This window comes from Girardinichthys multiradiatus, chromosome 3 (genome assembly GCF_021462225.1).
Source record: "Girardinichthys multiradiatus isolate DD_20200921_A chromosome 3, DD_fGirMul_XY1, whole genome shotgun sequence".
In the NCBI taxonomy this organism is placed as follows: domain Eukaryota; kingdom Metazoa; phylum Chordata; class Actinopteri; order Cyprinodontiformes; family Goodeidae; genus Girardinichthys; species Girardinichthys multiradiatus.
Genome location: NC_061796.1, coordinates 30,355,356 through 30,380,180, shown reverse-complemented (window position 1 = coordinate 30,380,180; position 24,825 = coordinate 30,355,356). Strand labels below are relative to the sequence as shown.

Genomic DNA, 24,825 nt, shown 5'->3' with positions numbered 1-24,825 from the left:
TTTAACACACACTGACAGTGGTAGGCTACATTGTAGCCACAGCTACCCTGAGGTAGACTGACAGAGAACATGCTTGAAAACAACTCCACTGTGGCTAAGTGAGAACCATTCTGACACAGAGAAGTGTGGGCCAAAATGATGATGTAAAAGACCCAATACCATTTACTGCAAGCACTAGATAGTATAACCAGTTGTTGGATTTAGGAGGCAATTACATTTTCCCATAGGGCGTGATGGCTCTTGATAGCTTTTTTTCCCCATTAAATGAAGTCATTTGCAAACTGCATTCTGTGTTTCATGTTCAAATGGAAGCACCTCTGAAATTGGACCGACATGAAGAGAGGGGGCACCACAGCAACAGATGGACGTGGAGGGATTATATGAGTCAGGATGCGTATGTGACAAATTCCCAAGAAAGATGAGAAAGAGAGTAGATTGGCTTGGAGGCAGATGCTCTGTCTCTCCACCAGTTTGCATCTCTGTCTATCCCCTTTGACAGGAGGCTTAAAAGGGGAGGAGAGGGAAGCTGGGGATGTAGGGACCACTGATGGTCGTCCAAAAGGGAAAATAACTGAGGCGATGAATGAAGAGTGTTACAGAGGCTGTTCACGATGGAGGATTTAAGTTGAAATTCCTAAGGAGCTTTTTTGATCAAAAACTCTTTAACGAGAAGACTCCAAGAAGTGACGGATTAAGATTTTTCTTTTTTAAGCCGAGATTTTTGCATCAAGTAGTCAAAAAGAATTTGGGTAGGTACAATTAACACATCTTTCAAAAATACATAGAGTATGAAATAGGCTGCGTCTTTTTTTTTTGGGGGGGGGGGGGGGGGGGGTCTGAATATTGCATGCAAACTATAAGACTGGTGAAACAGATGCATACAATCGTAAAACTAGACATTGGTTACACTTATTGGAAGGAGATTTCTCAAAAATTCACAGCATTGCTTCACTGACAAACTGCATGCAATTTGGCAGACATTTGATGATATTTTAACAAGATAATCAATCATCTCTGCTGATGTTTCTCACAAATCTTGCCTAAAAAGGATTATTTTAATGATGGGAAACAGTGGCAATAAAACTGTGTATAAACTGAATGCTTAATTTTTTAGAAACAAAAGCAAATTATTTTTTGGAGACCGAAAAAGCTCACCAATTTGCAAGAATTTAAAATAATGGAAGTAAAGATCATTTTTTTTATGATTTAAGTTGTGATTTATAAAGTTAATCACCAACTCAAATCTTATTGTTAAAGTTAGCCTCTATAAAAGCATCACTTCTCCACTTGCACATAGTTTTTCAGTTGTCTCAGTATGATGATATTCCCTTTTTAAAATGTCTGGTATCAGACTCCTTCATCCTAATACCAATAGAACGTTCTCACCTTTTGTCATGTAACAGCCACAAACCTCTGCAGATTTCATTGTGACAAACACAAAGTAGTGCATAACTGTGAAGTGGAAGGAAAATGTACAACACAGCATCAAGTCCTTAGTGGTGTATCTCTACTAGCTTTGCACAGCTAGAGACAGTTCTTTTGCCTTCTACTCTTTGTAAAATACATCAAGCTAGATTGGATGTGAACAGCAGTTTTCAAGCCTTGTCCCAGATTCTCAGCTGGATTTAGGTCTGACTGTTGCCTGAGCCAAAATGCTGTGATCTAAACCATTCCATTCCAGCTCTGGTTGGACTGTTTGTTCAGAGTTGTCCGGCTGGTAGATTAACCTCTGCCCCAGTCTTAAGTCTTTTGCGGTCATTGATAGGTCTTCCAGAACTGCCCCGTATTTCGCTTTTTCTCATCAACTCTGACCAGCTTCACTGACCGTCCTGACGAACAGCATCCCCACAGCATGATGCTGCCACTGACATGTTTTATAGTACAGATGGTGTTTTCAGGGTGTTAGCTTACCTCCACTTGTAGTGTTTTGCATGTCTCATCTGACCAGAGCACCTACTTCCATGTTTCCTGTGCCGCTTGCATGGCTTGTGGTAAACCGCAGTGGCGAATTGTCAGAGCTTTCAACAATATTGCCACGCTTCCATAGATGCCAGATTTGTGAAGTGCATGACTTATAGTTCACCTGTCAGCAAATTCTTCCACCTGGGCTGGTGATCTCTGCTGCTCCTCCAGAGTTCTGGTTGTCAGAGTTAGGGGGGCTAAATATGCACAGATTTCAGATTTTTATTTACCAATTATATTTGAATGTCATTGTTTTCCTTTTACAATTACAATTTACAACTATGTTGTGTTATTATATCACATAAAATCCCAGTAAAATCTATTAAACCGATGTTATGTGACAAAAAGGGGAAATGCTCAAAGAATATGAATATTTAGCAAGGTACTGTAAATATTGCATTAATAGTTGCTAAGTGTCTCACTACACATCCTGGACTGTATTTTCAGACAGCATAATGAGATTTGGGTCAATTAATGCTGCTAAATTAAACCCTTTTTTACTATTTTCTTCCCTTTCAGGGGCTGTGGGTTGACAGGGAGGCCCTGCTTGAAAGACAACGTGGTCAAACTGTACCTCACACTAAAATACAACTAACACAGAGAGATTAAAGCAGATTTTCAGGGATTATCAGGGGAAAAAGGCATTTAAATCTGTGGCTTGTACATAGTCACATAAAAAATATATTTTATTATGTGTCCCTGGTGTCTGGTCCAAAAAGTCCAGCTGGAGCCACCTCAGGAGGCATAATGACATTAGTGAGGGTCAAGTGACTTTGTAAAACCTTCCTTTAAACCAGTAAAGGAGATTTGAGCTGAGATAGTGCCTGAAAGAGCATTCATCAAGGATAGATGTTGCCATATGGTGTTTAGGTTTCTTGACCGATAAAGCAGCCTACTTAGTTAGCAGAATGTATTGCATAATATTAAATACCCCTTTGCCTTTCTGATGCTGCCCAGTCACTGATTTAATACCAGCACAGACAGATTTTAAGGTCAGGGGATTTTTGGACATATCAGTCCCCCCCCCCAAAAAAAAACTGTCTTTTACATATGCATCACCCTCAGAGCATCTTCTCCAGCTGCCACCTACGTTTTTATCTTCATCTTCTGTTTTAAAATCGTAGATGTTACTACCTAGCTCTGTTGGGTGTGTTTATTCACCTATTACATCAGATTTATCATTGCTTCCCGTGTAAAACTAGCACATAAAGCCTTAAAATCCATACCAAAGCATCTGACCAACTTGTCCAAACGATTTGTTGCTCCGGTTATTTCTTCTCTCCTGCTTACCTTAAATCCCTGTGTGTGTCCACTTTCCATTGTCCCACCACCCCAGCCTTCCTCCTCCGTTTCGTGGCCATGCTCGAGCATCTGTCTCGCCGCTCTCGATCCATGCTCTCCCTGACATTGACCTCTTTGGCTCTGACCCTCTCCATCCTGGCTCTCTGCACCTCCTACTGGTGTGAGGGCACTCACAAGGTGGTCAAGCCTCTCTGCCTGTCACCTGTCAAAATGAAGAACTGTGGTCAGAACAACAGTGAGCCTTACACAACAGGTACAGAGATGCTTCACATTTAATTTTATTGTGTTGTTAAATGTAATGTGTTCTGCAGCTATGATTTATCCAGACACAGATATATGTGCTAATCTGTTTTCTTTTAGCAGTTTTTAACAAAGGTTTAAACAAAAAACTTTGTGACTGTTGCATACTTTCCTATTAAAATACATAGGCAATAAGACAGACGTAAAAACTATTCCATCTTCATTATTCCACCCACTTTTTGCAATGCCTCAGGACCACTGACTATTAAACAGACCCTCATCATGATAGTACCACCATCATGCTTGACAGTCTGTTCAGTGTTCTTGGGTTTTAAAGCCTCATCTTGATCTCTCCAAACTTACTTCTTGTCAAAGACATCAATCTTTATCTCATCTGACTGTGAAGCTTTAATCTAGAAAGCATTTGGGTCGTTCCTGTGGGTAAGTTTCAATCAAGCGCTAAGGAGTTGGTTTTTAAACTAGTGCTTCTTTCCTTATTGTGTAAAATATGCCTCCAGGGTTTGATCAGCAGGAGTCCTTTTAGTTCCTGGGTTGATCCTGAACATTACAACCCATTTTCTTTTATCCTAATGTCACAGTTTGGGTCGGATTGTTAAAACTTAGTAAGAATCGGATGATCCAACGGAACAATGATCCCAAACAAGCATCAAAACAGTATTTTGAAATGGCTGAGGTTGCTGATTGGCTTTCCCAAAGCCCCAACCTCAATTCTTGCTACTTGCTATGGGACATTTAACTAAATATTAGTGGGGGTATGTGTAGCCTTTATATCTGAGCCCGTATGTATAATTTGGTCCCTGTGTGCATTAGAGATATTTCACAATAAATCTTAACTTTTTTTACCCAATTATTAAATAGCAGAAATAAAATGAAAAAAATATCATGACATTCTTGATGATCTATGTAAACATATGGCTGGACCTTGAAAATAAATATGTTCAAGTTTTAACATGGTACATAATGAGAAGTATGCTTCCAACTAGTAATTTGAAGCTTTAAAAATAGTCCTCCTTGTTTGCATAGAGAAAAAAATCATAAAGCCTTACAGAGAGGTAACTGTATTATGTAAAGAGGCAAATGTTTCCCAGGTGAGTAATCCCACATTATGTTGAGACATGTTAACAGACATGTCACACTTTGCCTTTAGCAGAAAGGAATTCTTTATACTGAAGATCAGCAGATGTTGTGATGCTGTTTTAGGTACTGGGCATTTGTTGCACTTTAAAATCATTTGAAAGATTGAAATGCTGTTTACACTTTTAAAAACTAAAATATTCCAGTGACCGGTGCGAAATCCAAAAACTGCTGGGTTAAAACAACGCAATATGTTTATTTTTTGCCAAACGAACACTCAAATATAGACCAGTCCAGGTATGGGTTGATTAACCACATCTGGGTTGGATTATGGACTTCACTGAGCATATTTAGGTTTTAACCCAAAATAATTAGTTAAATTGACTAATACCTAACATGTTCAGGTTAAAAAGAATAACCCATACCCAGGATTACTAAAGGAATATTATTTGGTTTAAAATTATTTATCTTATTAGTATGTTTAAAAATTGTCAGATACAAAACAAACCCAACAACCTCAAAACAGCTAATAAGACTTTTATTGACAATTGAATTTTTTTCTATAAATTTTACACTCTTTAATCATTTTGAACAAAATTTATACTCAGCATATAACTCAAAGCTAAAGCTAGAGCTAATTAATGACTTTATGTTATTTGGTTGAAGTGTGAATGTTAAAGAGAGCTGGAGCTAGCTTACACTCACTAAAAGCAGATAAAATCTAATGTCTTAAGTGAACATACTCATTTTCTAGTGTGAATTAAAGACATTAACACAACCCACTGACATTAACGATAATATACAGTATAATTTTTCCATCTAGCCATCTCCTAATTTATCCAGTGGAAAAGGTTCAGTCAAGTCTGATCAGGTCTTTGTATAATTAAAAACAGCGATCTTTAAAGAATGATGGGACTTCTTATTTCTCCTCTAACCAAACAAACTTGGTCAGTTTTTTGACCTAATGTTTGGTTACAAGAACCCAACTTCTCTCACAGCAGCATGAACCCAGTAGTTTTTCTTGTGTAATCTGTTCCCTGATTTTGCCATTTTTGCTTTTGGAAGTCACAACCTGAACCTTAAAGGGACATCACACCTAACGTAACCGTGTTTCAGTTGCAGAGTGAAAAGAGATCGGCTAATGTGGTGAATGGGTGACCAGGGTTACTACTCTTAGCATTACAAGTCCATCCATCCATGAATGGATGATCAGGTCAAGAGGGTAACAGATCCATACATCTCTCTTCCCAGCACACTCTCCAGCTAGTTTTGGGGAATCCCAAGGCATTCCTAGGCTAGCAAGGAAATATAGTCTCTGCAGCAGATTCTCAGTTTGCCCCAGACATATGCAGCCGACAAAAAAAAAAGAAATGGAGGTGTCCTGGAATGATCCTGATCAGAACCACCTCAACCAACTTCTTTCTGTCAAGGAGCATCAATTTTCCTTCAAGCTAAAGGACCTGGGCAAGTTAACTCCAAGATGACCCTATCTCTTTGGCTAATTGTTCTTTCAGTAATAATTCAAATTCAATTGAAAGCTACAGAAAACTATGATAAACTTTAACGTTTGTTTATCTGTTGTAAATGAGCTCCTCTAAAAATCTTTTACAAATGTCTGACCCTGAATTGACCAAAAACTCACCTTGACTTGCAGATCAGCTTATTGAGCGATGATGAGTTTTTGACGAGTTTTTTTTATCTTTAACCCACCGCTGCGTAACAAGCTGTACCTAGAAATAATCCGGATAGATCATCAACCCTGTGTAGAAAGTGATTATTCTTGTTTGAAATCTCTTTTTTCAGAAGATGAGTACCAGGTTGGAGTTAATTGTGGTTTAGTATTAACCTTTGGAGTGTGATGATGCTTTGTAAACCATTATTTGTTCACTGAGGACAGGATGATATTGCCTGCTGCCAGATCTTTGTATTAAACTTGAGCCAAAATGAGATTACTTTGATCACTAGTTTTTTGATTTGTATTGAGAGATCTGCTTTTACTGACGCACACTGTTACGAAAACTGCTTTAGAAAATGCACATGGCATGATGAAGAATGCCCTGACCAGACTTTATTCAGAGTGATGCTTTTATAAGTTACCATTGGTATGTTTTGAGGTGTTTCTGTGTTGTCTTGTCAGAATTGCTAAGAGGGCTTCGTGGAACTATGGTTGTTTTGTGGATCTTAAGAAGGCTTACAACCATGTCCCTAGAGGTATTTTATTGAGGGTGCTGAGGTATGTTTGGGTACCAGGGATGCTTTTAAGGGCTACCTGGACATAAAATAAAAGCAAGAGCTGTGCCCCCATCCTCGCCAAAAGGCTGAGTTTGTTCTTATGGTCAAAATGGACTTTATACCAATCAACTTTGTGGTCTTCCTGGAGAGGAGGGCTTGGTATGGAAACCTCAGGGTCTTGCCTTTGCTTTTAGCAGATGATTTGGTTCTGTTGGCGCCCTCAGGCCCAGGCCTTAAGTGGGGACTGGAGTGGTCCACAAAAAAGTGAGTCCTCTAAGTCAGAGGCCAAGGGTCTTAACTACAAAAATGTGAACTGCTCCCTCTGGATTGGAGGTCAGTCTCTGTCTCAATCAAAGACGTTCAAGTATCCTTGTGTCTTGTTCATGAGTGACGATAGGATGGAGTTTGAAATGGATGGATGGACTGTGGCCTCAGCTGCTGTAATGATCAGGATGCCTCCTAGGGAACTCCTGCTGGAGGTTTTCTGGGAATGTCCTATTAGGTTTGATTTGCCAGATTTCCCTTGAGAGTGTGTCACTGAGGAGAGAAGCGTCTGGGTTTCCCCTTTCGGGCAAAAGGAAGACGATGGACAGATGGATGAATCTGTTGATTTCTATAGCACAATGTCAATTTGTATCCATCAGTTAAACTTTCCCCAATTTTTGCTTTTTAATTGTCCAATTTTAAAGTACAGTAAAGATAACATGACTTTAATTTTACTGTGCACCTGCTTGCTGACACACATCAAAAAAGTTAGAAAGGGTTGGAGTTCGATCTTCTATGAGCTGTAAAAATATTATATCTGCTAACAAGATGCAAAAATAAGCCTAAAAAGCTTCACTTGTTTCCTGTCACACAGAGAGCCCCACACAAAACCCTTTCAACCACACACTGTCTCCAGCCAGAAGAGAAGAGCTGGACAAGATCAGACAAAGGCAGCTGGCTAATGCTGTACACTACATCTGGGAGACAGGGGAGGACAAGTTTGCCTTCAGATACTTCCATACCGGCTTCTGGGAAAGCTGTGAGAAGCAGAATGATGGTGAGACCACTTTGACCCAGTCATATTAGGTCTTCCTGTATAGCTAAGTGGGTATGTTAGCTGTTAAAGATCTTTATGTCTTACATCTAAATCTGTATGTGTTGTTGGCAGGGGAGGTATGTCGCAGCTTCATCGACTTAACTCCAGGGGAAACACAAGGTGAGCTGTGTTATAGAAATTTATTTCATGTAATATCCACTGTTTTATTTAATGCTCCTTTACAATGATGGCATATGTCCCCACATGTTGCAGGTGTGCTTTGGCTGTCGGTTATTTCTGAGTTTACATATATTGGCCTGCTGGGGATGGGCTTCTTACTGATGTGCCTGGAAGTCATGTGCTCCCATAAAGAGATGCACGCACTAAAAATCAATGCCTTCGCAGCTATTTGTACTGTGCTATCAGGTGAGGGTATGGCTTAGTGTACAGCTCCAACCTTTAAATGTTGTCCCCTGGTAAAGATGTGTAAATAGTCTTAAAGTAAATTCATCTATATCGCAGTAAGACAATCTCACACTGAAAATTTCAGAAAAATGCTTTTAATTTCTCACTTTTATTCAGTGTGAAAAAATCAAATCAAAAAAAGTAATCAAAAGAAAGCATTACAATTATTGGTACCCACACTATTCTATACAAAATACATGTAACTGAAACATTTATTTATACTATACTAATTGATCAGAGAGTCTAAGAACTTTAAATTATTAACCCACAACTTTATGTATAACTGTTATGCTACATGGTGACATTTCTCTCAGAGACTCTTTGAGATGGGCTAGACACAAGAACAGGCCATTCAAGTAAGGATGTTTGCTGATATTCATAAAGCATGAAAAGTCTTCAAGAAAATAGCTATTTACCCATATTTGCTCATATCTCTAGCCAGAGCAATAATTTCAAAGTCGGAAACAACAGGAAAGGTGACAAACAACCCTGGATAGCGAGTTCATCTCGCCACAAAGGACATTGAGGAGGATGGTGAGGGAGGTATAAAACTGGTGTCACAGTGTTTTCTATCTATGGTATGCTGAATTGTGAGTGCTATGTGGATCTAAACGTGAGGAAATTAAAGAATTTTTTTTGCAACATCAAGTTTTTGTCACCTTTTTGAAGTGGGTTTGTCACTTTTGTTTGATTAGTGTGTGTCTATTGGGATCAAGAGTGTGGAATTCACAGTGTTCTGCTGCATCTGGAGGGGGTACCATACTTTTGCCGCAATGTTATGTTTTCATTTAAATTTTCTTTTATATTTAAGGATCACCTGACCCTTTGGGGATGAAATTTCAATGCTATATGAGTGCCCCCATGTGGTCAGATAATTATTTGCTAAATTAATTGCAAAGTAAGTCAAGCCCTTAGTTTTGCTTTCAGTTTTATGCATCTGGCATGCCAAGGAGACAGCATCAGTGCAGACAGCATAGCATAGTGTAAAATTAAGTAAAGTTATTATTGAGTCATTGCTGCGATATTTCAGTTGCAATTGTGTTGATTCTGTAGCAGTGGCATACATGTGTGATACATATGGTGTGTGAGAGATTGTGACTCTCATGCAGAGGAATTTTTTAACATGTCTAAAAAATCCCTGAGTCCTTGGCTTTTCTGGTGATCAAATTGTGTAGGCTACACTGTTAATTGTACAGTAGCACAATGCCAGATCATTATCCAATGGTCTCATGTTTTCTTGCTCTTTAAAAATTTAAGGCAGATACACAACATTGTGTAATGGAGGTTTTCTGCAACAAAGTGGGAGTGGTGTGAAAGGACGAAAAGGTGGAAACGCACCTTAAACCAACTGCTAAGTATGGTGCTGGATCTGTGATGCTGTGGGCCTGTTTCTCTACCAAAATCCCTGGGAACTTTGTTCCATGAATTTCATCTTATTTATTCTATCTTTCGACAGGATAATGACCCATAACATATGGCCAAATTAATGATGAAATGATTGACCAGACTCAAAATCAGCCTTCCTTCACTAATTATTTTTTTAATTTTCAGTGAGAGGCTGTGTTACTGCAACAAAAGATTAATTTATGTGGAGCCTTTTTGCACATCTTTTTTAAGGGTACTCCTGTGTTTGACTGGTAGTCTAAGTTTTCACTTCCTGCGCAGGTCTTCTTGGGATGGTAGCACATATGATGTTCACCACAGTATTTCAGATGACAGTCATTGTGGGCCCTAAAGACTGGAGGCCTCAGTCCTGGGACTACGGCTGGTCATTTGCGTATGTTGCTGCTAATCAAAGATGGAATTCAAACTCAACGATGTCTACATACTCTAAAGTTTTTCTTGTCCCCTTACTGTTTATTTTTCAGCCTTGCCTGGGTATCCTTTAGTTGCTGCATGGGGGCTGCTGTTGTCACCCTCAACTCATACACGAAGACCATCATTGAGATCCGTCGCAGGCAGAGACTCCGCTTGGATGAAGCGAGAGCTGCAGCTCAGGCTCCATCCTACGATGAGGTGGTTCGAGGAGCAGGGCTGTACTCCGTCAGTGGCCTGCTGCACTGTCAGGACGGGATGATTGACGTGGCGTGGGCCCCAAATGGCAGGATGGTGGGAAATGGAGACGTACCGACGCTGGTTTTAGTGGGAGGCTGTGGCCCAGAGGGGTGTGAGGACTGTGAGCGAGAGAGGGACGAGATGGAGGTGGCCATGGATCGAATTGATTCACCTTGTTAGGAGAACCAGTTATGCACATAAACTAAAAGGGCTAAATTAACACAGCATCATTGATAAGAGTGCTTGTTTGTTTTGATTTTTTTTTCCTTGGAACACACTTATCTGAGTCAAAGGTTGATCAAATTGCTAAACACAAGTGGACGGCGGTTGTTAAATCAAGCCAGTGACAGATTTAAAACAGAGAAGACATGCCTCCAAGAGATGCTCAATAAGATGGTTAATAAACAAAGCTAAGCTGTGCTGCTATAGAGGCAAGAACTGTAAAAGGTGATGAGCGCCGCTCTGTTAAAACGTATCAAAATGTGAAGACTGATGCATGCATAGGTCAGACTTGCATGCAAAGCTGCATGTTTTACGCTTCTGTGCCTAATGATAGCAAAGCAAATGTATGTTTCTACATGTAAATATAAAAATGCTTACCTTATTTTTTTGTTTATACCTTCAAGGCATCAATTTATGTCACATATTTGTCAGTCTAATATAGAATATCTAATAACTAATCAGAATTGGACATTAAAGGTGTTTCTTTTTTTTTCCAACATCTGATTTGTCAAATGACAAACCTATGCTAAACGATGAACCTTTAAAATACAGTGTATGTGTGAAGACGAGCAGACAGACCCACAGAGATAAAAAGATTACAGAGATTTTGGAAAAGTCTGCTCTCATGTTGAACAGAAGATTATGTGTAAACCATTAATCCTGAGTTGGACAGAGTGGAGGAGGAGCAGAGGAGACATGCTGAAGGGACAGAGAAGAGTGAGTTGTCGGGGGTCAGAATGAAAGTTGGAACGAAATTCTGGCATATTCTTCAAACAGAGACTGACTGCATGCACCTTAGCCTCAGCTTCACCATACCATTATTACAGGTTTATGGATGTATTTTTAATACTTACTGAGTTTAACAAAATATTATATAGGCATTAATTCACAACGCTAGATAAAATGGCCTAAATATACCTTCAGTATCTGTAGGTTACACTTTTGAGATAATCCAGGATTTACTGTCAGGGATTATACAATTGAAAACCAAGAAGAAAAAAAACTAAAGTGCCATTTTTGTCAACCGAAGGAATAATAATATAAACTAAGTTTCTGGGTCAAAAAAGAGATTAATGGGACAGAAAAAAATTACTTCCAAACAACAGATGTATGAGAAAACCTTTAATTTAATGTTCAGTGAATAAAGTACAACACTTAACACCTAAAACCTCAATCAAGATATTTCAAGTCTGTAAAAAAAGCTGTAACACCCTAATGATTAGGTTTAGTATTCCTAATATCTTTTTCTGCAGACCCAATTTTTTAAAAACACTTTTAAAACAAATTTACCAATAGTACAATATAACTGATGCATTCTGCTATTTTAATTGCATTAATTTATATGTAGTTTTGATATTTGTTTGGGCTGTAAGCACTATTTCATAGTTTGCCTCAACTGTATTAAATTATAATAATTTTTTTTCACAAACAGTTAAACAAAAAAGAATGAAAAACTTTTCTTAACATGACAATGGAGACAGAGCAGAAATGAGTATTTACACAGACAAGGGAAGTGAACAACAGAGTGTCTGATGTGAGGAGGAGAAAGTAGGAGGCATAGAGGAGCTTCAGGAAAGAAAGAGAGAGAAGGACTAGTTGGAAGGACTTCATTGTTTAAGGGGTTCATACTGAATGAGACGCATTGCATTCTCGTTTTCAGTCACCCCCTTGATGAACTCTCCTTCAGCCAACCGTTCTGGGAGGGAAAGAAACAAGGCAGAAACCAGTGAATGAGGCACAGAATGAAAGAGAAGTAAAGACAAGGTAGAATAAGGACTCTTGTATTCATGACTGAGACGGTTGCATGCAATGATAGCGTCACTTAAGGTTTCGCATGGTGAAGGCTTTTTACACATAAAATTAAGATTTTATAGTTAAAGTGTGGATCTTCTTCAAGTGGATCTACATCAGATCTTTTTTTAATAATAAATTGAAATTTTCTCTGGTTTTCTGCATTTTTTATTTCAGCAAGAACATAATCCTGAAAATGTCTATCTTTTTAGTTATAGAATATTTTTGGGGTTTTTTGTATGTAGAATAAATCTTCCAGAAGGCTGAACATAATGTAAGGTCTCTTCCAAATATAAAACAAAAAGTGTTAAAATAAATTCATGTTCGCCCCTCTTGAAAATTCACTTACGGTAAAAAAAGAATAAACATTTAAATACTAGATTTCAATTTTGAAATTTTACATACTCATTTCATTTTCATTCACATTTCACAGGAAATTTCCAAGAATAAATCTATTCTTATTCTTACACTTTTTGTGATGCTTGTTTATTCATTGTTTGTTTTTTGTTTTTATTTTCAAATGTATACAATGTCTCAATGTAATGTTTTGAAATAATGATTACATAACAAAAACAGTCGTGTGACAGTTAATGAAACTAGGAGTTTTATAGTGCTAAATTATATTTCTCCAAAAAAAACAATCCTCACAAACAGATATTTTGCAAATTTTGTTTTCATTTACTTCAAGGGAATTAATCAAATGTAGTTTTTCAAAGTCCAACCTGGACATCTATTTTTTTTTAGAAAATAAATGATGATCAAAATAAGATTTTCTTGGTTTCTAAACTCCAACTGCTATATTTCATCAAAGATTGAAGGTGATTTAAACAGCAAATTAAACTATTTTAGATGGACAGTTTTTTTTTTAAATTTCCACAGTAAATATTGTATATAAAAGTACAAATGTACAAAAAACATATAGACACGTAGCGTGTCCTTGCTGTGCACTGCAGAGGTAGAGAGTAGAGTGCATCGGATGCCTCTCACCATTGTCTTTCTTGTCGAAGTAAGCCCACAGCTTGTTGGCTCTCTTCTCGGGTGTGTTCTCATCCCCTGGTAGCATCTTCTGCTCCTCCTCGGGGATCAGCTTAAAAATGGCCTGAGAGAGGGGGTTGGGTGGAGAGAAAATAAAATCAGGATGAAAAGACAGCGACATTCCTTCTCAGCTGTACTGGATATGCACAAAGCACATAAATGAACAAAACACAGGGCATGTCAACTAGTGAACAATTTAGAAAGATTGTTCTGATCAAACTAGTTTGTGTGTGCTTTGAATTTGACTCTTGTCTGGCTTTAAGTCCAAAATCTCTCTAAGACTACCCCAAGACGAGGTACAGCAGATATTCTGGAACATTTTAGGTAAAATTTGCAGCTTATGTCAAACAAATGATTCTGTCCCAAACTCAACAGTGTAAGCTAGTCAAGCTGAAGAGCCACTTAGAATTAAGGGGTCTGAAAATGACTAAAACTGTATACCTCAGATTCAGGCCTTTAAGCGTGTGTCCCACTTAAAGAGGATACACTCATCTCCAACATTTAAGACACCTAGATTAACATGGATTAATGCCAAGACTCAAGCTGCCTGCCAAAAGACCATGATGTCAACTCTTTCTCTTTTTGCACTTTACATCAGTTGCACTCCACTGATCTTGCAGTCTGTACAGTGCAAATGTTGTAGTTAGACATGGCTATCTATTCATAATCTCGTTATCTCCGTCTAGATAACAAGGTTGTGAGGATGCAGTCATTTATAAACATAGAACGAAGCAGTGCCAAAGCTGCTTATCAAGATCAAATAAAGCCTGCTGTATATGTCAATTATTCTGCCCAGCTAAGGCCTAAGTTTCATCTTTAATTTTGTATCTAAATCAAATCCAGATTTAATGTATAAAACAAAGGATAGTTTCTGTTCCTAGACCTGTTTTGTTTATTCAAGAGAGACTCGTAAATAATCTATTGTCCAAGGCTACTTTTTGTTAATGGTTTCTTTAAGGCTCCTTGAGTCTTGCAAATGCTTCAGAATACACCTATTTCACATAGTGACTATAAACATAACCCTTTTCTTGGACTAAGGCCAGTTGGCCAGGACATAAATCCCATTACAATTCAAGCTGGATTCTCGGCTGATCTTCCTAAACCTCTTACAAATCTTTATCATTTGTCTTAAAGCAGAATATGCAGCCTTCATAAGACTGATTCTATGAAAACAATTCGTGGTATTTAACTTTGTACGGTAGAGTCCAACACCTTTCAAGTAAAAGATTAGGCCAAAGATGATTGATAGTCTCCTTTGAGGTAGAGCTCAAAAGCATCCCCCCTTGCTACTGTCTGACAGCTAAACCAATAATCAGATAGATTATCAGGAGGTCAAAATGACAGGCTAATTGGAATGACAATCAGGACTGAGACCTACATACAATGACAAGGGGTTGAAAATTTCCATTTATAGATAGCAACCAAACAGAAGAAATGTGAAAATCTAAACTATATGATGAGGTAATAACACTCAAAGTTGAGATTTAACAATCTCATAATGCAAAAATGTTAATCCCATAAGCCTTATAATCACAAGGCAAATGTTAGACTGTTGCGTTGGATTACATCATGCCAGTTAATCTTTATAAAAGTCATGACTTGACATTAAACAGGCAATAATCTGGTGGGATCTGTCTATATGCAGTCGTTTTGTTGAAAACAATAAATTCTGTCTCAATTACTACTGGTTCAGACTTATTTGACGACCAATTTGAGAGAACAGTAAAAAGGCAAACATGTTCTGTCATGGCATAAACAGTGGTCATCTCCAGGTGAATCCAGTCTTATTACAACTTCAATCCTTTCACATTTGTTGCTGCTGTTTTCCAAAGCCCCCAAATAAGATGACCTCACCTGGCAGATTTCCTTCACCTCTGACTTGTTGATGTAGCCGTTCTTGTCCACGTCAAACAAAGAGAAGGCCCACTCCAATTTCCTGGTGGTCTTCCCGCTGGATGTCATGTGCAGGGCAATGATATACTCCTTGAAGTCCAATGTGCCGTCGTCATTGGTATCAAAGGAGCGGAACACATGTCGTGCGTAGCTCTTGGCGTCGGCTTCGGGAAAGAACCTGGTGTAGATCTCCTCGAACTCCTGTGGCGAGATGCGTCCCGTGGGACACTGCTTCTGAAAGTTCTCATACCACTGGCAGATTTCTATCTCAGTGAATTTGGTGCTGAGCTTCAGGTCCTCCAGGATCTCCTTTGATATGGCGCTGCTGGTTGCATTTCCCATGGCAGTTGCTCTTAGACTCTTGGTAACCTGTCAGTTTTGTGCTAACCACTTCAATCCAGAGGCTTTTTCTTTCCTGTCCCAAGAAACTATCAAAAAATATAATTTTACTCACTAGTTTGAGTTTTCTAGAAGCCAAATGCCAAACAGAGCCCTGCAAGACATTGTAGATATGCCATATGTTACATTTCAAACACATAAGTCATTTACAATCACTATGTACTACGTAAATAGTATTATAGTGTTGATTAAAGCAGCACAGGAAATCTTACCTTAGGCTTGTGTGAGCAGCAGATAATGGCTGAACAACTGACTGTTTGTCTTGACTGTCGGACGGTAAGAGATAAGGACGGTAAAGGGAAACACCCCTACAGGAGGTGACTAGGTTAATTCTGTTAATGCTGGATTTAAAGTGGATGAGTGTTTGACCAAAATGAACCCACTACCCTAATAATCTCTGTTAGATCTGGAAATTTAGAAGGATCTACAACATCCACAGGAGTTCATAGTGATGACGTGTTACGGCAACCAAGAAGTTACTTAACAGCCCATAGTATCGTCTCAAAGTTGCAAAGAAGTTGGAGGTTTTGTCATGCCTGGTACATAATATCATTAACAGATTTAGAGAATCAGAAGGAACTTAATGACACAGGGGACAAGGCGTAAAACTAATGCAAAATGGTTGTTGATCTCTGGACGTTACAGCAGGACTTGGGCTTTTATCTTGTTTGGTGCCATTTACTAGTGCTGTGTATAACAATCAGAATCAGAATAAGAATCAGAAAAGCTTTATTGCCAAGTACGTTTTTGGACATACAAGGAATTTGTTTTGGCAACACTAGTAAATGGGTGTATACTTGGGCTCCTCACCCTGACTCAAGGCTCACATCAACTGTCACATCTTGGACATTGTAACTTTTTTTTCTGGTTTACTGACTTGATTTTTTTACTGACTGCATGAGCTCAGGAATGCTGCTGATCATTACTGTTGTTGAACGGAGCTTTGCTGCATCAAAATATTTACAAAGTTACAATTGTGCATTGTAATTGGAAAAATATTTACAATATAAACAAGATGTTAAAATGCAGCTGCCCTCTAAATGGGCCGAGGTTAAGTGACCTGAGGCCTATCAAATAATCCATCTATCCAATTTCCAAAATACGCTTTGTTGCGTTCAGGGTAGCGGGATGCTGGAGCCTATCTTGACTGCCTTCGACAGAAAGGTGGCGTACATTCAATCCCATTGCATAAACACTCACTCAAACAAAAAGTTCCACACAGAAAGGCTTAAGCCAACATTTGAACTCATGTGTGTTCTTTAGAAATCATGATTCTTCTGAAACAAGGTGCAGAGAAAACATCTGGGCAGCCTGTGGAACACAGCAGACAGGTCAGGGATAAAGTTGCAGAGATGTTTAAAGCAGATTTACCGAGAAACATGGTGGTGGCAGCATTATGCCGTGGGGATGCATTGACTCAGAAGGCACAGAGAAATCACATAAAATATCAATAACATGCATTGAAGATTGACGTTGCAGTCAGGTAAAATGATTTTCTTTTTTCAGTACAAGAAATATATGACAAAAGAGACCCAAACAGCACCTAAAATGCTTTAGAACTCAACCAGAAAAAGGATATTAAAATGAATGCATTATTTATCAATTTATATAATTAACTAATTTTAAAGATGCTAAATTACATTTAAAAATAAATAATAAAAAAATACATTTCCTATGTTTAAACATTTATGTTCTCTTCCTGCTAATTTTCAAATAAATAGGGTTTAAAATATGTGCAAATCCTTGCGTTGACTTTTAAAAAAAATAAATGCCTACACAGTGGCACCATGTATCTAAGTTAAACGAGCTTCTTCATAAGCTACAAGCCGATATGTATTTGGATGCACTGTGAATCACCCTCAGGCAACATTTCAAAGCTAGCTCTAAGTTCCTCAGCATCCTGGATACCATTTCAGCTAGCACTGCCATCTAATTACAGACAATCATTTGTCCAATAAGACTGACCCTCTGGCTCACCTCTAACTCCAGTGCCACCTAGACCCCTCAAATTACCGTCAGTGCGTGTGACGTCCTTCCTGTCCACAATGAGAAACTATGGCACCTTCTTTAGACTGAGCTGTCTGCCTCCCTGATTTACTTCAGTGAGCTGGATGTGAATGTGATCCCTGATTTTCTTACAGTTGAAAATTACATTTGCAGTGGCTGCATGGCAAATCACATGACATTTACTGGTAAAAACCTTTTTACAACCTTATAACTGAGTGCACATGCATTTTTTTTCGGCTTGTATTTTCAACCAAATTCTGCATGCAACACACTTACATCGGAGGTCTTGACGAAAATGAGGGGGATTGCCGTCTTTGACAAATTTGCTACATCAGTTTGTGTCAACTACAGGTAAAAGACAATCCTAATTATTGATTTAAGATTAATCTGTAGCTACCCTGAAAACAATGGTTTTGGTCTTGAAGGATGTGTTTTTCTCCAAGAATATGCTCACTGAGACCATCTATTGGATTACTCCTGCTCTGCCCTCTACTCTTAGCCAATTACCATCATCCTGTAAGTGCTACGTCCAAAATAATTACCCCCCTCCTCTTACACAAAACAATCCCTAGCATGGACTAATTGCCAGTGCTAAAACGAGCAAAGATTTGTGGCTACTTTTAAAATGTTTTTCCACCTGTGATGATGCATGCAACATTTGAGATATAGCTTGCATCTAAGCAGATAGAGAAGTGACTCCGAATCAGTATGCAAGGTAGTCCAATTGTCATTCAAATCCCGGGTTTTCATTATTAAAATTAATATGTGCTTATTTAGCAAGGTGTGTATGTGTGTGCATAAATTGTGCATGTTAGAGTTTTTAAGAAGTGGACGTCAATCTGAGAACACCTAAGAAGATCTATTTGGCTCATGGCAACAACCTTATTGGCTGGGTAGGATTATACCCTATTAATGGACTGTGTTGAGCTTTACTTGTGCTACAGTATCAATGGTGAATTGTCAGCCTGTAAGTTGTATTATTCCATTTTGATCAGAAGTTTCTTAAAAACTGCATGTTAATTTGGAGCTTTTAATGACATATTTGAATGGTTCTTTTCCAAGGGTTGATAAGCATAAAACACATAACTTCAATTAATTTTTAACACAAGAATTGGGCGAACAAGTTTGAATGTACTTCCTCTAATCCACACCTATATCTTTCATTAAGCAGGGCTGAAGGTTCTATAATGTATTTTTTTGCTGACAAGGTCAAAGAATATTAACTTCTCAATAGTGATCATGATTACCTGCAGCTGGTGGTTCCTCTTCGTCAGCTTAAAAAGGATTTGTCTGACAACACTCGTTGGACTGATTATTATTCCGAACAATAAGAAAGTTCAATAAGGTCACCAGCATAGAGTTGTAAGTTTAGAGAAGTTAGGAAAGTGTCTTGGAGATATCTCAAAACAACTGCAGATTCCAAGATCATCAGCTAAAACGATTGTACAGAAGAACAAGTTATTTGGATCTGCAACTACTTTGCCAAGAACTTGAAAGAAGACTGTCACTGCTTGATGAAAGAAAATTGGTTCGGATTTTCAGTAACCACCCAGGAACTACTATGTCTCAACCTTGCCATAAGCTGAAAACTGCTGGAACATCAGTCTCTGTCACTTGTAAAGTCTTTTCTTCCATCCCGATCAACTAAGACATATATCAAGCTTAAGGCTTGCGGGCCACATAATTTCACAGCTATATACACTCACCGGCTACTTTATTAGGTACGCCTTGCTAGTGTCGGGTTTGACCCCCTTTTGCCTTCAGAACTGCCTTAATCCTTCATGGCATAGATTCAACAAGGTACTGGAAACATTCCTCAAAGAGTTTGGTCCATATTGACATGATAGCATCACACAGATGCTGCAGATTTGTCGGCTGCCCATCCATGATGTGAATCTCCCAAAGGTGCTCTATTGGATTGAGATCTGGTGACTTTGGAGGCCATTTGAGTCCAGTGAACTCATTGTCATATTCAAGAAACCAGTCTGGGATGATTCGTGCTTTATGACATGCCGCGTTATCCTGATGGAAGTAATCATCAGAAGATGAGTACACTGTGGTCATAAAGGGATGGACATGGTCAGCAACAATACTCAGGTAGGTAGAAATCGGACCAGGAAACATTTTTCCAATCTTCTATTGTCCAATTTTGGTGAGCCTGTGCACATTGTAGCCTCAGTTTCCTGTTCTTAGCTGACAGGAGTGGCACCCGGTGTGGTCTTCTGCTGCTGTAGCTCATCCGCTTAAAGGTTCACTGTGTTGCGCGTTTAGATGCTCTTCTGCATGCCTTGGTTGTAACGAGTGGTTATTTGAGTTATTGTTGCCTTTCTATCAGCTTGAACCAGTCTGGCCATTCTCCTCTATCAACAAGGTATTTGCGCTCACAGAACTGCCGCTCACTGGATATTTTCTCTTTTTTTAACCATTCTCTGTAAACCCTAAAGATGGCAGTGCGTGAAAATCCCAGTAGATCAGCAGTTTCTGAAACACTCAGACCAGCCCGTCTGGCACCAACAACCATGCCACGTTCAAAGTCACTTAATTCACCTTTCTTCCCCATTCTGATGCTCAGTTTGAACTGCGGCAGATCGTCTTGACCATGTCTACATGCCTAAATGCACTGAGTTGCTGCCATGTGATTGGCGGATTTGAAATTTGCATTTACGAGCAGTTGGACAGGTGTACCTAATAAAGTGGCCGGTGAGTGTATACTGGTACTAGCCCCCAATTCTTTAACTTAACCTCAAATCAGCAGCTGGATGGTTGAGACTTAAGGAGGATATGTTTTCTCAACAAGATGATGATCATCTCAAAAAGACATCAAACTGGGTCTTGGATATTCAGCGTGTAGATAGCTAGAACAAAAAACATATGGCTGAGGTACATCTTGCTAAATACCATTTATCCAAATATTAGTGGGGTTGAATGCACATATTTGAGGTTGTGTGTCTAATTGTCTGGATTAGAGAAAATTTACAAAAAATCCAGACTTAATTTAAAAGCCCAGTTCTATATCTGCCAAACCCAGCATTGATGATAAGGAACAATTATCCTTATTACCCTGTAGTTGGACATGGTATTAAATGTCTAAAAACATTCCAGTTTCTCCCTACCTAAGTTTGTTTAGATTTGACCTAAACTACTTATGGTAGCAAATGGAATGTTTGAAAGAAAATGTTATCCGGGACCGCCTTTCTCCTTTAACACTTCAGAGGAGTTTTAGATGTATTGTAAAAACACAGTTGGAATATTCTCCACATCACAAGAAGCAGAGGGTGAATGTTGAGCTGGACAATGCTTTGGGAAAAGAAAACTTTTTTCTTAACCAATACAATGCCTTGGTTGGCCAAAAGTCAGATCTTAAGCTGAAAGAAAAAGAAAAAGAGGAAGGGAGTTGTTTCTAGATAAATATCTGTTAATGGGACGTAATGACGGGTAATGACAGACGAGAGCTTCCTAGCAAAACAAAAAAGGAGAGGAACAAACAAACTATGGCCACAATCTTGATTACTTTGTCCACAGTTTTGTCCAAGACCCCAAGCAGGCAATATTTGCCAGGACTTGGGCATCTGTTCCCATTTCTACATCTCTTTGTTGAGGGAACATCAGCAGCAGGCTTTCATTTATTACCAGACTATACATTCAAAATATTAGATGGTGTTAAATTTATTTCTATAGCTTTCACTGACTTCTGCACTCCTAGGTCAACACTTGAGGTAAGTAGTGATATGCTTTTCATGCACAACACAACTTAACTGTTTATCTAAGATAAAACATTTTAATAGGGTGTCTGGATTTTGGAATAATAAACTAACAAATATATGAATTTCCAAATTAAGTATCTCACAGTACTGGTTATTTAATTCAGATGTAAAGAGATGCAGCTAAAACTTGTACATCCAGATAATGTAATGTCGGAATTAAGGATTGGCACATTTAGTTATTTGCATTTATGTTACTGGAATAGAATGGGATCTGTGTTTTTTCTGCTTATTCTGGCACTTCTTTATATGTAACAAAATGTAAATTTTAGCTGAGATCCTAAATCTCTAGGGAATGCCAAATATGTAAGACTAACTATTTCAGGAAATTTTACAAAAGAGGCAAAAAGGAAAAAACAACTGGATCGAGCTATTTTATTTATTTGGTTTTGTATACTGTATACCAGTGAACATTTTGTCCCAAGTCTCCCTCAAAATAGATGAGAGTTTTTATCTCAAGGGACTTTCTGGTACAATAAAGGTTAAATAAAAACTACATACTAGCATAAGAGCATTAAATAGAGAAGCAGCCACAAGGACCATGGTAACTCTGGAGGAGCTGCAGAGGTCCACAGCTTAGGTAGCAGAATCTGCTGACAGGACAACTATTAGTGGAACATTTCACAAATCCAGCCTATATAGAAGATTGAAAGAAATCCATTGTTAAAGAAAATCATAAGTGCTCCCATTTGCAGTTTTCTACACGTGATGTAGAGGACACGTTGGATAAATGTATGCAGAAATTGAAAAGAAAAAGTGGTGCAAAGCAACAGGGCTCTGGTTTGTGTTTTAGGTGCAGGAACGAGGGAGAGGTTTCAGTGAGATCCTTCTCATCTGTCTTGTGAGTGATACAAATCAGCCATGGCAGCCAAGATGGAGACCCTTGACCCTTCAGCTTTACCAGATGTTACCCCAACCGTCTCCTACCAATGTCAGTCTGAAACTGTTACCTTCTCGAGCGGAGTCGTCTCAGTGGCGGGTATCACGGTGGTGACTGGGGGCGTTGAACTCTCTTGTAGATCCTGTATCCTGGCTTTTGGTTTTTGGGGAACTCTCATCGGATTCAGCTGCTTGGCTGTGGGGCTTTGGGACCAGCTGGCTCATTCTAAAGAAGGGACCTCTACCTTGCTAGGACTTGCACTGGTGGTACTTGTTCTCAGCTTTTTGGTGGTGGGCAGCGTGCTGGTGTTTCACCTCCTGACGAGGAAGAAGAGAGGAATCAGACAAGAGGAGAGAAGGGAAGGAAAACAAGTTCTAGTAGAGGGAGGCGAAGTGATTAAAAAGGTCACCGTATAAAAGAGCATCAATGGTAGAAATTAAGTTGAAGTTATCAAGGTTCTTTATACATTATTCAGTATAAGAAATGTGCCAACAGGGCATCTCATTCTGTAACTCAAGGCTGTTTTAAACATTTTTACCCCACATCAGGAGCACTCCAGACCTCCTGTTTCTTCCTTTAAATTCAAATTAAACTATTTCATAACACAGCCAGTGGCACCCTGGGCGAGCTCTGCCTTCAACCCCCCAGCTTCTTCCCTTCTCGTTAGTGAGTGGTCTGAATGCCAAAATAAATAAGAAAAGAAACTGTTTTGTTATATTTTCACAAACTTGATGTAGGTTTCACAAGTCTTATGCTGTGTTTCAAAGAATCTCTGCTTTGTGCAGGTTAATTAAGTTCAGATCTGACCAGTTACAGTATTTTACAGTATAAGAGAAGAAAAAATGCAGTTCAGATTCCTTCAAAAAAGTGTAAAACAACAATTTAGTTTGGCACCAAACTCGAGGCTGTGAATAAGGCCTCTTTAGTGTCAACAGCCAACCGTAAAGCCATATGTAAAGCCATATTTGCTTACACTGTGCACAACACATAATGGTGCCCAATTCCCATTGAATTAACATGCAGATGAGCAATACAAAAGTTGTTCAGGCTGCGACTCACAAATAACTTATTTTGTCCAACTGCTTGTGCCGCCCCAATATAACTGCACCCTGGGCGGTGAGTCATATTGCCTAGATCAAAAACCCCACTGAACGTAGCCCCCTAATATTTTAAAGAAATGCATGTTCTCCTTTATACAATTATTAATATTGCTAGTCCTTTTTTTCCAAGCATAATTATTTTTTTAAATCTGCTTCCTTACAATAAACATATAAAATATACATTTATTTTACTCCAGTTTACGTTCATTTACTTTATCATGAATTTAAACAGAAACGCTTAACTCTTCATATTGCATAAAGGGGTGCATTTAATAAAGCAGTTACAATTTGAGCCTTGTCCAGTTTAACAATGAAATTGCATCTTAATCCAGGATGCAACACTCTCACGCTGCTGTGTAATGCTTTAAGCACACCGTGCTGTAAGCTTAAATGTGCTTCTACTCCACTATAAGGATAAAACAGTTCAACAAGGTATTGGACAGGATAAAATGTTTTGCTGACAGATCATGTCAAACATGGAGTGTGCAAAAAACTAACTGTCTGAAATGTAAGTTTGTTTTTACATTTGCTTTAAGATTGTTCAGTCTGTTTAAATTTTTTTTTTACACTACCTATCTGTCATTAGTTTTATGAACAGTTAAGGAATGTTGTTTCTGAGGTGCATATTTTTAACCAAAAAATGACAAGTACCATAATGTTTGCCCAGGTAACTGTGAAAAGAAAAGTCAACAATTAAACAAAATTTACAAAAGTAGTACAGTTTTAGTCAGAAGGTTGTGATACAATGCAAAAGGTTGGTTATGCATCAGTGTAGTAACAAAGAAACAATAATTAAAAAAATATAGCAAATGTGTATAAATGAAAGTAAGTTGTTTAACAAATAAACAAATGATGTAATACAATGAAGTGTCAGGATTAACGATCATAGCTAACTGTGAAAGTCAAAAATGTCTGTGCCAATAAGTTTGCAGATTTTAAAAACCCTAAGCAAAAACAAACAATAACTATAAAATTGTGAAAAAATGTTAAATTGTTGCCTCTGTCATATTAATATAAATTGTTTGTACCTTATTAATAAATTAATAAGGATCATAATTTTGGGCACTGAGACTAACCACCATTTCTCCGCTTTTTATTGTTTTGATTATTGTATATTTTCAGTTATTGTTTTTTAACCTTTGTATGCAACTGTGTAGATGTTATTAATAAAAAAAGAATGTAAAATAAATAAGGAAATAAAGAAGTTTGAGCATTTTCACTCTCACAGTGTACTGTTCAATCACTGGCAGAATATAGACAAAAATTATGATCACACACAGTCACATCTAAGGGGAAATCAGAGAGAGCAATAAATCTAACATGCATGTTGTTGGACTAATGACTGAGGAAACGCTGCACAAAAAC

The 24,825-nt window shown here is 38.3% G+C and overlaps 3 protein-coding genes across 4 annotated transcripts; 2 read left to right on the top strand and 1 right to left on the bottom strand.

Annotated features, from left to right (window-relative positions):
* The first annotated feature begins 460 nt into the window (after positions 1-460).
* Positions 461-11,555, top strand: si:ch211-149k23.9 (germ cell-specific gene 1-like protein). 2 transcript variants are annotated; one of them, XM_047362123.1, is made up of 7 exons: positions 461-749; positions 3,299-3,517; positions 7,691-7,873; positions 7,985-8,032; positions 8,126-8,278; positions 9,983-10,094; positions 10,186-11,555. In XM_047362123.1, the coding sequence occupies exons 1-7, from the start codon at positions 584-586 to the stop codon at positions 10,550-10,552; spliced, it is 1,248 nt and encodes a 415-aa protein (XP_047218079.1). In that variant the 5' UTR covers positions 461-583; the 3' UTR covers positions 10,553-11,555. The 2 variants fall into 2 exon arrangements, with proteins under 2 accessions (XP_047218079.1, XP_047218080.1); XM_047362124.1 differs by having other exon boundaries at positions 614-749; positions 2,482-3,517.
* Positions 11,556-11,701: 146 nt separating this feature from the next.
* On the bottom strand, positions 11,702-16,082 carry rcvrn2 (recoverin 2). The gene is made up of 4 exons (XM_047362126.1): positions 15,925-16,082; positions 15,275-15,806; positions 13,373-13,484; positions 11,702-12,290 (listed from the first exon to the last, which is right to left on the bottom strand). Exons 2-4 carry the CDS (start codon positions 15,653-15,655, stop codon positions 12,202-12,204), a joined length of 582 nt encoding a protein of 193 aa, XP_047218082.1. The 5' UTR covers positions 15,656-15,806; positions 15,925-16,082; the 3' UTR covers positions 11,702-12,201.
* Positions 16,083-21,278: 5,196 nt separating this feature from the next.
* LOC124865846 (transmembrane protein 100-like) lies at positions 21,279-24,685 on the top strand. The gene is made up of 2 exons (XM_047361324.1): positions 21,279-21,435; positions 22,274-24,685. Exon 2 carries the CDS (start codon positions 22,342-22,344, stop codon positions 22,774-22,776), a length of 435 nt encoding a protein of 144 aa, XP_047217280.1. The 5' UTR covers positions 21,279-21,435; positions 22,274-22,341; the 3' UTR covers positions 22,777-24,685.
* Positions 24,686-24,825: the final 140 nt, after the last annotated feature.